Here is a 14375-nt window from a genome sequence, read left to right on the forward strand (position 1 = left end):
AATCTTGCCATATCTTCCGTCCAATCAATGTTCACAGACTCTCCTGTTAACCCTTAGACTGGGTTTACAATAGATAATTTAAGCCCTAAGCCTTAATAAATTGACCAATCACAGTCAAGTATAAAGAGAATACTCGACTGTGATTGGTCAATTTCTTAAGACTTAGGACTTAAATTTTTTCATGTAAAATGTACCATCATGTATTTATAATAATTAATCGCGTATAAGTATTATAAGAAAATAGCGAAAGATGTACAAGAGAGAAAAAAGGAAGTCTGGAAAAGCATTGGACAGCGTATGGGCACACATATACATATAGGTAAGTAATTTATAAAAATTATTTATTATATTTATATATTATTTTCAAAATGATGAACTAATTGTTTTATACATAATCAATTAATTATTTTATTATATTATTTTATTATATTAATTATTTTATTATATTATTTTATTAATTAATTGTTTTATACATAATCAATTAAATAATCTATAAATTAAAATTTCTCTAATTTAATATTTCGCGTGTATATTATATATGTATATATGTAATGCATAGAAAATTTCGGATGATTTCAACGAATTACCAATAAAAATAAAAGAGAGAAAGAGAGAGAGAGACCCACAAAATTTTATTAAAAAAATTAAAATTAAAAATTTATTTATATTTATATACATGAGCTCTTGCTATTCAGCTGGTGCTACCGGAATTTCGTGCACATAGCACGGAACAAAACCAGAAATTGTGCACATGTTACCCTCTGAGAACATTGGTGGCTTCGTAGTTGACGTTTTTTAATGTTCATAGAGGGCGTATCGCTCTCAGGAATGATCTAAAAGCGAGCCATGATACCTCTCTGTCGGTACTCATCCTAGATGGCGCTGATAAATTGGCCGCGGAGTCTCACGTCAGTTTCCGCTCTGTCTAATTATTTTCAAAGACTGAACAAGTATATCGTCGTCGCGACACGTACATCAGCGTGGCTCCAACGTTCTGCGATTTTATTGCATCGGTCGCCCCTGGAGAAGTGCCTGTTAAACTCGTGAATGTATGTGAGAATAGTGTATCTGGAACGACGTAACCAGGTGGTCCGATATCTTGGTTCTGATCTCTGTGCCGCTCGCTGCTGTGTCTCTCTCGAGGATCGACCGCTGCTCGTGACAAGGAAAGGTTCGAGGTAAACTTCCTCCTGGGAATGTTGAAGGACTCGCTTATCGTTCGAGCATCCTGCCAAGAGGTGGGTAAGTTTAGTTAATTTATCTTCTCTGTTACACGTATGAGTAGATAATGCGTGCGTGTGTGTGTGTGTGTGGGATGTGTATATGTGTGGATGTAAGTATGCCCATCAATGAATTTAGGGATGGTTTCGTTGCGTCGCACCCTTTACTCTTGTCTCAAAATCCGAGATGTTGAATATCGAGATCCAAGATTATTATATTTTATTTATAGACTTTAGATTGAATGACAATTAATAATTATTTCGCGTGAAAATTGAATTTTTTTTGTCTTTTTTTTTTTGAAAAAAGGGAGGAAAGAAAGTAGTGTCCTTAGTGCGTTTTAAGTGCAAAAAGTGCAAGAAAGTACAGATTAGTGGATCTTAAATTATGTTGATTTTATAATAGATCGTTCGAGAAAACTACTTTTGGCTATGAAAACTTTCGAATTAGTTTCTTCATTGATCTATGTCTTTGTCCAGTTTTGCTTTTATAAATATTTAGATTTTATAAATATATAAATATGTAAATTTTATAGATATATAGATATACACTTATATTTTCAATAAAGAGAAGAAAAAGAATAAAGAATTATCTTTGATCTTTCAATTCCAAAAAAATTCTCAAATAAGTTATTTTTATTTTATGCATTTTAAAGTGAATAAGAAAATTTAAAGAAAAAATTAAATGCTTATTAATTAAATGCTATTAAGCTATAGATATATTTTCAATAAAGAGAAGAAAAAGAATAAGGAATTATCTTTGATCTTTCAATTCCAAAAAAAATTCTCAAATAAATTATTTTTATTTTATGCATTTTAAAGTGAATAAGAAAATTTAAAGAAAAAATTAAATATTAATTAAATTCTATTAATTATCTCATCTCGATTAAACCACGAGATTGCCACAAGGTGTGTAAAAAAATAAGTATTGAGGACGAGATTAATTTCTTTCTGTCAATGTTGTTTTCGGGATGTTTGCTCAAATTGCACAATTTGCACACACATATAAAGCTACATTTTTTTCTTTTGTACATGCTTTCTTTCTTTCTCTTTATCTCTCTTTTGTACTAATGTATCATGCAAGAAAGGACGTCAATCGATCGAGGCTTTTATTTTTCATTCGACTTGCACGTTGCGTTTTACAACAGCTCGCTTTGCGTGACACATGATGCCTCTCGGCGAGTGAAAGAATGAATGACAAAGAACTGAGAACGACGGTCGAGTGACATCTCTATTGTGTCGGGCTGGCGATGCGAATATCGATCCTAGAATCTGCCCGAGTGCGAGGCCAGTTTAATTTCGAGGTTACTGGGACTAATCCTCACTCTCGATTTCGTTAATTCTTCTCACGGATGGATCGTAGTTTTTAGCGATCCATTCATTGTTAGCGATAGAATTTTGTTATCCATACATTTAGATTCTAATTCTCTCTTTGTTTTTTTATTTTATTTTTATATCTTATTAGCTGATGTAATACAAGCATATGCTTCGATTTTGCGGCGGTGTAATTAAATTAAAAAATAAGGGAAGATTCACAGATATCAAGGAAAAAAAAGGGAGTATATTATATGTAAATTTAATTTTTGTGAAGTGTGTTAGTCCAGAGAGAGCCTTAATGAAGTCTAATATATTTCAAAATTAAGTGTTTGTTTATTAATTTCTGTTTCATCTTAAAGGATACTTTTCCTTTGAAAAAGCAAATCTTTTTTTAAAATTCATATTAAACCATAGACCTCTTAAAATTTGACAAAAATAATAAAGACAGGTAGGACAAAACGAAAATAAAATAAAACTTATGATTATAGTATAATATTATAATTATACGCAATAATGGAATAATGAGGGGCCTAATATAATAATAAAATAAATTAAAAGAGAGAAAATGAGCTATAATAACAGTTAAGTTCAGCAATAGAAGCATGATCAGTTTTAAAATATTTTATTCTTTAATTCCATAGATACGTTTTAGTTAATTTTTTGACCATTCAGCATATTACATAGATAGGAAACAATATAAGAACATTACACAAATTCCTTTATTCGATAAATGAATAAAGAAAAAAAGAGCAAAAAACAATATGTTCTTTTGTCAATACGAATATATTAAGAATGGATAATTTTAATATAATAATGATATAATTATAATATAATAATTAATATTCTCTTTTTAGTTTGACAGAATTATTTATTTGAAATATCAAGAATTATTTAAAAATATATATAGAATTATTGAATAATATATAAAGCTATTAAAAGTATATAAATCCAGATTAATCTTAAGTGTCTATAAATTTTATCGAGATATGTCTATATATTTTATCGAGCTAGTTACACACAAATTTTATAAACTTACAGAGGATTCAAGCCATAATTGATATATTCACAGAATATACATATATTACAATTTTTTATTAAAATTTGCCGAGTTTTATATAAAAGACTATACTTTTGTAATGTATAGTTTTATATCTTACATTCTTGCTAATTAATGACATTTATTTTCCACTATTTGCGTTATATTGAGTTTACGTAAACAAAATCCCACGTAGAGCTCTTATCAACTGGCTTCTTGATTTTGACGCAAACCATTTATTTTTATTCCGATCTACGCAAGTCCAAGATACAAAAATAATCGTTTGTGAAAAACAATGTATATCGATATAAATGATTGAAATTATATCGATACCATAGTTATATAATCTATTGCGAAGTTTGAAGTTTCAGTGGACTACATAAACCCGAAATACTCGTGCTCGTAATATTTAAGACGTTCTAATTTTGAGCTGTGTCTATTAATTCCTGAATTATGTTGCGTAAATTGTGTGCAGACAAGAAAGTCCATTCATTAATTAATTACATAAAATTTGAAAATATAGATAATCGTGTGCGATGTCAATATACGTTTCAATACTTTTAATTATGTTTTCTCTTATAAACTAATTATATAGACGACATATGTATACTTATTTTTTATTTTTTTTAACTATATAATAAATTGAAGAACGACGATAATTTAATAATACAGTGATTAAATTAATTTTCTTTATATTTATTTATTTATTTTTTTAAATTTATTTTTATTAATTCTTTTTTTATTTTTATTAATTAATTTATTTTTATTAATTTTATAAAATGTCTTGAGAGAAAAACATTGTTTCATTTTTGTTATTCAACGGGTTTTTTTTTTACTAAGAGATTTGTTTGTTTATTAAGAACAATACAAGAACAATTAAAAGACGTTACATGAAAAAATTATATCTGAGCGCAAGTCCTTGTACGATACTGCACATTATCGCGTTGAATGTAGGTTGAATGATATTTATCTTTTCGTTTCTCCGTTCTGCACTGATTTTGACATGTCTTTTCTTAGCTGATGGAAATAGTACGCTAGAAACAGGCTAAGGTCGGTTTGGATCGCTCAATTCCATAAATAAACAATCGATAGAATCCATAGAAATTAGTTCTACATTCATAATTATTCAAAACTGATTAGAATTTTAATTAGTTATCATTTTAAGTAATTTTTAAATAATCGAGTTTCTAAAGCTATATCATTTAGTTGCTCCATTAGCAATCAATTTACTAATTTCGTTATGTTCAGATAACTGTGACAACATATTATACTTTATGATGCAATGTTAAAGTTTTAAACTTATTTATTTTTCCATACGTGAGATAAAGTATCCATGATATTCCTTAAAAATATTTTATAAAGATTTTAAAAAATTAATTTCCCCCTTATTTGAATGTTATTTGAGAATCTAAAGAAATATTATCCAGTAATAAAAATCCATAAAATTTTTATTTTTTTCGTCGATTAAATTAATTATAATTATATATTAATTTATATATTAATATATTAATATGTTAATTATATATTAATTTATCGAATAAATTAAATAAAATATTACGTGCAGCTAATATTGAAGAAATCGATTTTGATATGTATGTGGATGTGTTTTTATACATATATATAATCGAACTGAGATGCTGTAATCATTTATGTGCATATCACTAATTTTATTAGTCCTCTGCTAAAATATACGTCACTGATTTAACGAATGTATATCTATAAATGGGTTGACGTGGTTTGCATAATCAAATACTATTTCTATAGCATTCGCTAAAAAACATTTTTATTCTTAACATTTTTATTCTTAACACAGTTTTAGTATAATAAGTTCACCTTCGATCGTTTGATTTTTATTCTTGCTTAATCGAAGATTGATACAACAGAGATAGTTTATCAAGAATGGATGAGATATATTATCTTGACAAAAAATGTAATTTGATATTAACTTTTATTCATAAATTTTTCAAGGACCGATTATATTTAGAAGTATTATTATTATTAGTTATTATTTAGTTAATCGTAATTATTTAATTGTTGTAAGCGTTAATCTCTTTTTTTCGAGACTCTTGAAGTATTTTATGTATATATAATCCTTTCATAGATTTTTTTTATTATTTTGTTGGTTTTTTTATTATTTTGTTGGTTTTTCTAATTTTATAATATGATGAGACATGAGATACATTGTTTTAATATTTTTTAAATATATCACATGCATCTCTTCAATTTTGAATCGGTATCAATTTGTCTTTCTATTTAATTTAATTAGCAATTATGAATTGATAGCAATTATGAATTAATTATGAATATGAATAATAGAGAATATTGTTTTCATTTACGATTGCAAATAAATATTTATTTTATTCAGATAATTAAAATGCATTATATGGAAAAGAAAAAACCTTTATCTAAAAAAAAAAAATGTTTTTTTATAAAAATAAAATTGTTAGTAAGAATCTTCTAACATCTATTTAAAATCTTTTTTTTTACATTAAATATTTAATTAAAAAAATTTAATTCTCAAATTAAACATGTACATTCAAATAATTGTACTGTATTATTATTGCTATTATTGTTCCAGAGAAGAAAAGAGAAAAATTAATTTTTTTAATATCTTTTAAGCAATATTTGAAATATCATTTTTGAAAATACCTTTAGGAAAATAATTTTTATGTTGCTTCATAGCAATATAATTAATAAGCAAATAAGAAATCAAGATTGTATATTTCTCTTTTCATCTTATTGTATTAATAATAATTGTTTAATAGAAATCAATGAAATGTATATGTTTTGCACAGTATTAAAAAATATTGTAATTCTATGAAACAGTTATGAGTCATAATTCATATTTATTATGATTTTATGAATGCAGTCATAAAAATCAATGATGCTTCATTGGCGGATTCTATTAATAACTATATTAATTATTTAATATAGTTAATAACTCGATTTGTATTTCTACAGTCACTGATCAGGGTACCATATTACTAGGCTGGGCTGTTATATCTGGTCTTCCTATAACAGTTTGCGGTAATTTAAGCAGGTCGGGGGCTCTAGACCACCTCTTCTCATTTTCGTCCCCATTTCTACAGCAGTTGTATTACGAACTTCTAGTAGTGAACCGTTTTCGAATTAACACGTTAGTGAGAAGTGAACAGCAGTCGAAATAACTTGATTGATCGAGTATATCACTTTCTCGATAGTATCGTGATAATGCTACCGGTGATAGGTTGATAAGTGCAGCGATCTGAGAATTTAGTGCGATGCTTTTTAAGTTTTGAAAGTTGGGTTTGTTCAATAATTATTTTTGTCATAATTGTGCCACGACTCTTTATAGATAGCAAAGTATTGAAATATTAACAATATTTATTAGTGCATTTCGATACCATACAAATACCATTTATTTGATTATATATATTTTTCATGGATAGGTTTTCGAGAATTTAAAAATCTTCTAAATTTTAATTTTTAAATAACACATTAATTGTGCTTTGAAGGAAAAATTGTAAACGTTAGCCTATAAATTTCTTGAGATTATCATTTATATATCAGTTACATTTATATATTATTTAATTTTTGATTGGCTTCTTTCTTCTTATCATGATTAAAATTTTTATTATTTACACAAAAGAAAAATATATTAAGATATATATTAATTAAAAGTTTCTGATTTTTTAAATAAAAACGTCAAAAAGGATTGATTACAAATATTTTTACATTATTGTTACGTTATTACATTTTTTTTCCTTTGTAGAAATATTTAATATCATATCATTTCCACCATAGTACGATAGTGTGATAAATATTAACAATAAGATATTATAAATTATTTTTTCTTATGAATTGCATAATCTATTGTCGTTTTTAATAATATTATTTTTACGTTATATTTTTAGATTTTACATTTGTTTTATTATTGTTTTTATCTTTATTACTTGTCCACAGTTCAGTTAGAAAAATTAGATTGTTCCATATATTGTCATATCCTGTAACTTATGCATCAGACTTTACTTTTAAGTATTCAATTCAAAGAATACTAAAAAAAATTAACTGATTTTATCTGAATTTATTTTTTACAAATAAGTGTATCTCACATATAAAAATTTCTCATGTAAAAAATTTCAATTTTAAAAGATAAAAGAGCACATTTTCTCAAAAGCTTTTATTTTTATAAATAAATAAAAAATATGAATTGGTAACGAACAGCTACGTATTTTTTCTTTAGAACAATTATGTGTTTTCTTTACACTGATTCCTCTTACAATTGATTCTTCTCATTATTTTATGCATAAAAGTATTGAAGTAAGATAATCGAAAAATAAATATTTTATGAAATATATTTTATAGTTTATGTAAATTATGTCAACTTAAAGTATAAAATATCTCGTAAATTATTCAATTTTTGAGATTTAGATTAGAATTTTTAGATTATTCTATCTTTATAACTTTTTACGTGGAATATTGTGAGGAATCGATTTAGATGGACAAATTAGGGTACTTCCAATTAAAAAAATTAGGTTGATCTTCACATGACCTTAGCATCTTCACCTAAGGTCAAATTAATATCTCTACCTTTTTTTTTCTTCAAATCCTGTAATTTTTATTTGACATTTTTTTCCAAAACGCCATGTTTTCGAAGTTATATGAAAATTAAAGTGAGATACACTTTTTGTAGATATAAATTCTTTCAAGTTTTCACACACAGCTAAAGATAAGAACACAAAAAATAATATCTTAAATTTTCATGTCTTTTCTCTACTATATTTCTTTTTTCATATTTATAGCCATGGTGTAATAATCCAAGGTGTATGACTGCACAGTGTATAATAATAATTGACCAAATTTTGCCAACATACGTATGTTACAATGCTGTTTTTAATATTTGTAGACGATTTTTGATTGTGACTGGTTACTATGCATCTATATAACAAAAATATTTTATTTTTTTACACCATGTTTATAATTGCAGTAACTATGGTATATGTATGACAAACTTAAATGGCAAAAAAATGAGAATATACTAATTTTTGATGACGAGTATAAATATGTATGTGCGTGAAAATACGTTCTTATTACAATGAAATAAATATTATCTAGTATAATCCAAAAATGTTTTTGGAAAGACGGCTATTTAATTGTATCCACATATGAAGGAAAAAAAAGATGACGCATGAGAAGAGAAACATGGTATTCGATGAGGTTAGCAATTTTATTAATCCTAAAGTGTAAGGAAAATAATTAGAGTGTTAAATTAGTGTTAAATTAATAGGGTTAACATAATTGAGATATTCGATTGTAAAATCTATCAAGTAATAAAAGTAATAAAATGGAGTAATAAAAGAGCCTTTTTCCAAACTAAGTTTAAAGAATAAACTTCTAAGTTTTTTTATTATTATGTAATTATTATGTAATGTGTTTATGTAATGTGTAAACGATGACATAATATTAAATCTTCTTTGATAAAAGTTTAAAATTTTTAAAATTATTATCTATTATTGATTAGATTTCATTAGATTTTATATCGCTGTAATGATACAATTAATTAGTAAATACTGTTAATCGTAAATTTATACGAAACTATTTAATGAGTTACAAATTTATCGTTTATATAATATTTTCATCTATATAATACACACACATACACATACACGTAACAGTTTTTGAATATAAATATTAATAAAGTCAATATTCAACACTGTCTATTTGATATCGTGATAAAATTTTTGTTGTGTTCACTTAGTGTTATTAATTATTAAATTAGAAAATTTTAACTAATAGATTTTCTAGAAAAGAAAATCATGTATATCTATCACTTTATTCCTGTCTTAACCACAAAAATTTAATTAAAGTAATTACATTCTAAAAACAAATATAGTACTCTCTCAGAGTTTAAAACAATAAAATTTTAATTTTAATAAAATATATTAAAAATTGATCAAAACACCAAGAAAACTGTTTTCTCCTTTCAGCTTAATTAATCTCTATGATTTCTTTTTATTTTGCATTACATGAAATAAAATCACATTGTTAATTTTCGCGAAATAATCAAAATATAAATGAATTGAAAAAAAAAAAGAATTTTGGCATCTTTTTCTTTTAGAAGCTTGGCATTAGTAGTAATTAAAATTTTCACATTAATCTATAATCTCTAATAATTAGTACACTAATTTTTTACTAGTAATACAAAAATTGTATTATAATTAGCGATGATCGCATAAACGATGTTGAATAATTTCCCTGAGATTTAACTTTATATCAAATATTTAAATTTTGTTAATGCCATTTGAAAAAAATAGTTTGTACTTGCTTGTGCATATTTCTTTTTATCTAATTTTTATCTAATTTTTATTTACATCTTAATAGATTTTTAAATTATTTCCTTAACGCTCTTCATAAGGTTGATTTAAAATTATATATCTTTCCTTGATAAACCTTTAAAAATATTGTGTGCAAAACCCATTATAATTTTATATCTTTTAAGAGAGGTATAAGCGAAATAGATAACAATGATTCTTTAAAGTACAAATAAAAAAGTGATATAAACGAATACAAGCGATTTTCTATAGAATAATATTAAGGAAATTAAAATCTTAAAACATCTTTAAAAAATTAAATAATAATATATAAAAATTTATTCCTTATAAATAATATATTTAAAATAAAAGGTCAAAACAAATTTAATAAATACAATTTTATAAATAAATAAAATATTTTTAGCTAGTCTAAAATTTCAGGCAATATAATTGCACGTAATATACATGCTCTGTAGTATTCAACTTAAATCTTCGTATCCTCAACCAATGATCAATGACCTCGATGAGATTTGTTGTCAGAGTCATGACCTCGACCTTTAAAAGATTGTAAACAATTTTATCCGAATTCCCATATAGGAGCTAATTTTGGATATTTTTAAAGAGAATACTGTTATAAACATATTCATTGATTTAATTTGATGATAATTTTTATCGGCACTTTAAAAAAGTATAAACATTTTTGCACTGAACATGTTTATTTTATAGATAGATAATAGGATATTGCTTGCGTAATATGTTCCGAATGCAAAAATTGATAACATTTTTTGCATTAATCTGAAAGAAAAAATATAATTTTTATTAGAAAAATTAATTTTTTAATGTTAATCTTCATAAGACAAGAAAATGATTTTCTTATTTTGTATAAATATGATTATATTTTGAATTGTAGAAAAAGAAAAATATTAAAAATTAAAAAAAGGCATTTTAAAAAGGAACCATCAATTTTGTTCAGTTTTTTCTCGTCTTTTTGTAATATTTAAAAATAGTTAATACAAAGATATACAGGGTAGGCCATTTTAATCTACGCACTGAAATAGTAGATTAAAATGGCCTACCCTGTATATTATAGTTCGAGCAAATAATATATTTTTTACAGAAAATGTTAAATTTGAAGTCGATTTATATTTATTCCTGAGGTTGTTACGTCAACCAGTTCTAAAAATATAATTTTAAGGAAAACGACATTTTAAAGTTAGCATACATAATTCAACTCGTAAAAGAAATTTAGTTTAAATAAAATACAATGTTGTATTTTAATTTTTATTTGTATAAAACGTATATCATCCATTCAGAAAATCTTTTTCTTCAAAAAACGATCAAATTTGAAGTTACTTGGAATTATTAATTTTTCATTTATTAATACAGATATTTTAGTTTGTTTTTTTTCTGACTTTTAAATTACGTAAACTAATAGATTAATCATAGTGTACTTGAAAACGATAAAAAGCATAGGAGAGCCTTATTTATGCTTCATTTGACATTACGTATGCATTTTTTTACACGAAATAGATAAAGTAATATTACATATTTTCTGTTATAGAGAATTGATACAAGAAATAAAACATTACGAAAATGAGAGAGAGAGCATAAGGAAAGACACAATAGTCAGTCGGTCAGGGAATAACGAGGTAGCAACAAACGAGAGAGACGAAATTAACAAGTATGAGGAGGGGATAGAGATATAGTAGTCTCCTCTCTCACGTATCAGCAGCTAACATTCAGTCCCCTCGTGACGTTCGCGTGCTGATCGCGTTTGTCCGGTGCCCGTCGCATTCTCTTCGTTACTCATCGCTTTTTACACGGCACACACGTGTACCTAAGCACGCCTTTGCGTCAGAGATACGTACCTAGGAAGTTACAGCTGTGTGGTGCGCGCGCGCGTGACTTTTCTACCACACGTGATCTCGCCCGATGTAATCACCTTCGTTCGTTGTCATCGCCGATAACCGAAGAATCGAAAATCTCAGCTTAGCTTAACAACAATGTCAACCACGAGAGTAGGTGTACTTGCCCCGCGAAGGACGTGTTTCTTGTCGTCGATAGGCATGACCTTGAATTAAGGCAGTGCCGAATACACGAGGCGAGAAAAGCTCCCCACTTGCCTACGGATTCCCAATTTGTCAGCCTTTCAGTGGTGTATTACGTACAATTTCCATCGTTTATCGCCTGAAATATTACTGTTGCTGTTGATAATATGCGAAAAAATTATTTGCATGTAATAATTAAGATGTTTACTCTTCTTAAGAAACATGAGAAAATATGGAAAAATAAAATTCCTGGAATTCTCAGGAATTTTATTGGGATTAATTTCTTAAAAAATTCGCTTTTCGATAATTTTGCTCTCATATTGTAAACGGCTAGAAAATCAAGAAATATATGTGTTTAAAATACATAAATATATATTTATATCTATCTTTATTTATACATGCAATGATTTAACAAATTTGAATATACAATGTATATTCTTTACTGGAATTTTTAGTGATAAAAAATGAAAATTACACAAGTGAAAAATGTTTATCTCATAAGAGTTTCTTAATTTTTTTCATTATATTTATAAATCTTGCATTTAAGAAGTTCTGATTTTCTTTCGTATAAATAAAAAACGTTAGAAAATGTATCAAAAAAATCTTTAAAATATTCTCTTTTTAGCTCGAATTTTGAACAAAAAAATAGAAGATCAGAAATTTTTTATAAGATTTTAAGTATACAGATACTTTGTATAATTTCTTTCTTATCTATATTTTTCTATATATTGATAATATCAACAGATATTTAAGCGAAATTGTGTCATTAAATTAAATGAAGTAATATCGATTAAAGACTATAATTTTCATGCATTGCATTTCTTATATAATTCCATCATATTTCAAATCTTAAAATTAGAAATTGATAAGAATATGTGAACAAATACATTTAATCTGCTCAGGGTGAATTCATAACATGTTTAACTGTCTCGCAGTAATAAACAAATACGAGCTTTTATCATTTTAGTTGACTTATAAACATGTAGTTGGCGATAAACGTCATGATTGTATTTTGTCCTCTATACGGCATGCGAATATATTGAAATCAAAAATAATAATTTTAATCGACTTGCGGAATGCAGATGTTAGGTGCAATTTATATATGTCTATGAATGAGGAGTCTTCCTAATATATAATAGGTAGTATAATAGATAGATTGCAAGCGATCGATGTCTGACATGCTTTATATTAAAAGATAGAATCACGACTTGAGCTCGCAAAGTGATATTGAATTTATTGTGTTTATTGTGTTTATTTTTTCATATTAAATAAGTTCCCAAGACACTATAAGTTTCCATATTAATTTTTATTTTCTTCTTTTATAACTCGTTTCTAAGAATTTCATTGAGTATTCTCTTTGCAATATTTCGTTTGCGATATTCCTTTTGTTCATGTTATATCTTTCGAGATAATCAAAACATCTGACATTCTTGTGATTATGTCATCAAATCGATCTTATCACAATCATAGTATGATTGACATATTTAAATTATAATATTATTATATGTTCTATATAGTAATTACTATTTATAAACAAAAATACAATGATTTTCAGAAAATTAATACAAATAGAAATTATAAGCTATAAACTAATTTCTAAAAGGATATTATTAATTTTGATATAATAAACAAATTTAGAGATATGACAGAAAATATAACTGATTTTTTCTAGTTTTGAATGTAGAAAATGATAAAAAAAAATACATATATATATTATATAAAATATTTACTACAAAAATGTCTATTGACTCATTAACATTATTTCGACAATATTAGAAATCTTAAAACAGTGCTACAACACTAGCTGTTATTTAAAAAAAAATTGAATTTAACGATCTGTTCCATGTATCACACAAATTCTAGTTTTTTCTCTCTAATTTTTAATATAAATCTCGTTTTTGCCTGGGCAATGCGTGATATGGATTACTTATAATCGTATTTTATATTCTTCAATTTTTGATATTTTTTAATCCTCGAATAAAAAAACTATGTGTTTGCTGTATGTACATAGTGATAAATTTGAACCAATATTGAATTATTCATTGTTATTTTATATCTCGTTCATATCTCTAGATAGATTTGTATTTGTTAATTTGTCGTTTACATAGATTTGCATAGTCACATTTATTCTTGTTTACATAGATTAGTATTTGTTAATGATTTTTTAATAAACAGTGGACAGAGAATCTTTTGAAGATTATTCAGGATGATCTTGATAATATGTCTTTTGGATTTGACTGTATTGTAAAATTAAATATTTATCTTACAATTTGTTATTTTCCGCATTTGTCTTTTTGCTGTATTTGTCTAAAACGTTTTTCCCTATCTTTCATATTTTTCGAGATATTTGTTTGGGGCGGTTAAAATGAATATATACACGCATATATATACGTATAAATTGTATATTTCTTTACTTGTCAAAAAATATATATATTTTTTTGTATATAAATATCTGTCTTTTTATAGA

General features: G+C 25.7%; 1 protein-coding gene across 6 annotated transcripts in view; it reads left to right on the top strand.

Moving 5' to 3' along the window:
* Positions 1–933: 933 nt before the first annotated feature.
* The window catches only part of Aralar1 (calcium-binding mitochondrial carrier protein Aralar1), a 30273-nt gene continuing 16831 nt past the window's right edge, over positions 934–14375 (top strand). Inside the window, exons 1-2 of one of the 6 annotated variants that reach the window (XM_083080281.1) lie at positions 8559–8766; positions 11422–11878. In XM_083080281.1, coding sequence (XP_082936407.1) covers positions 11864–11878 — 15 coding nt within the window. In that variant the 5' untranslated portion in view covers positions 8559–8766; positions 11422–11863. Of the gene's footprint in view, positions 1243–8556; positions 8767–11421; positions 11879–14375 lie in introns of those variants that run through there. The other 5 variants (XM_083080283.1, XM_083080284.1, XM_083080282.1 and 2 more) reach the window with 5 other exon arrangements.

Source organism: Camponotus vicinus, unplaced genomic scaffold, assembly GCF_025532165.1.
Source record: "Camponotus vicinus isolate PSW18456_S1 unplaced genomic scaffold, iyCamVici1.0 SCAF_10, whole genome shotgun sequence".
Taxonomy (NCBI): Eukaryota; Metazoa; Arthropoda; class Insecta; order Hymenoptera; family Formicidae; genus Camponotus; species Camponotus vicinus.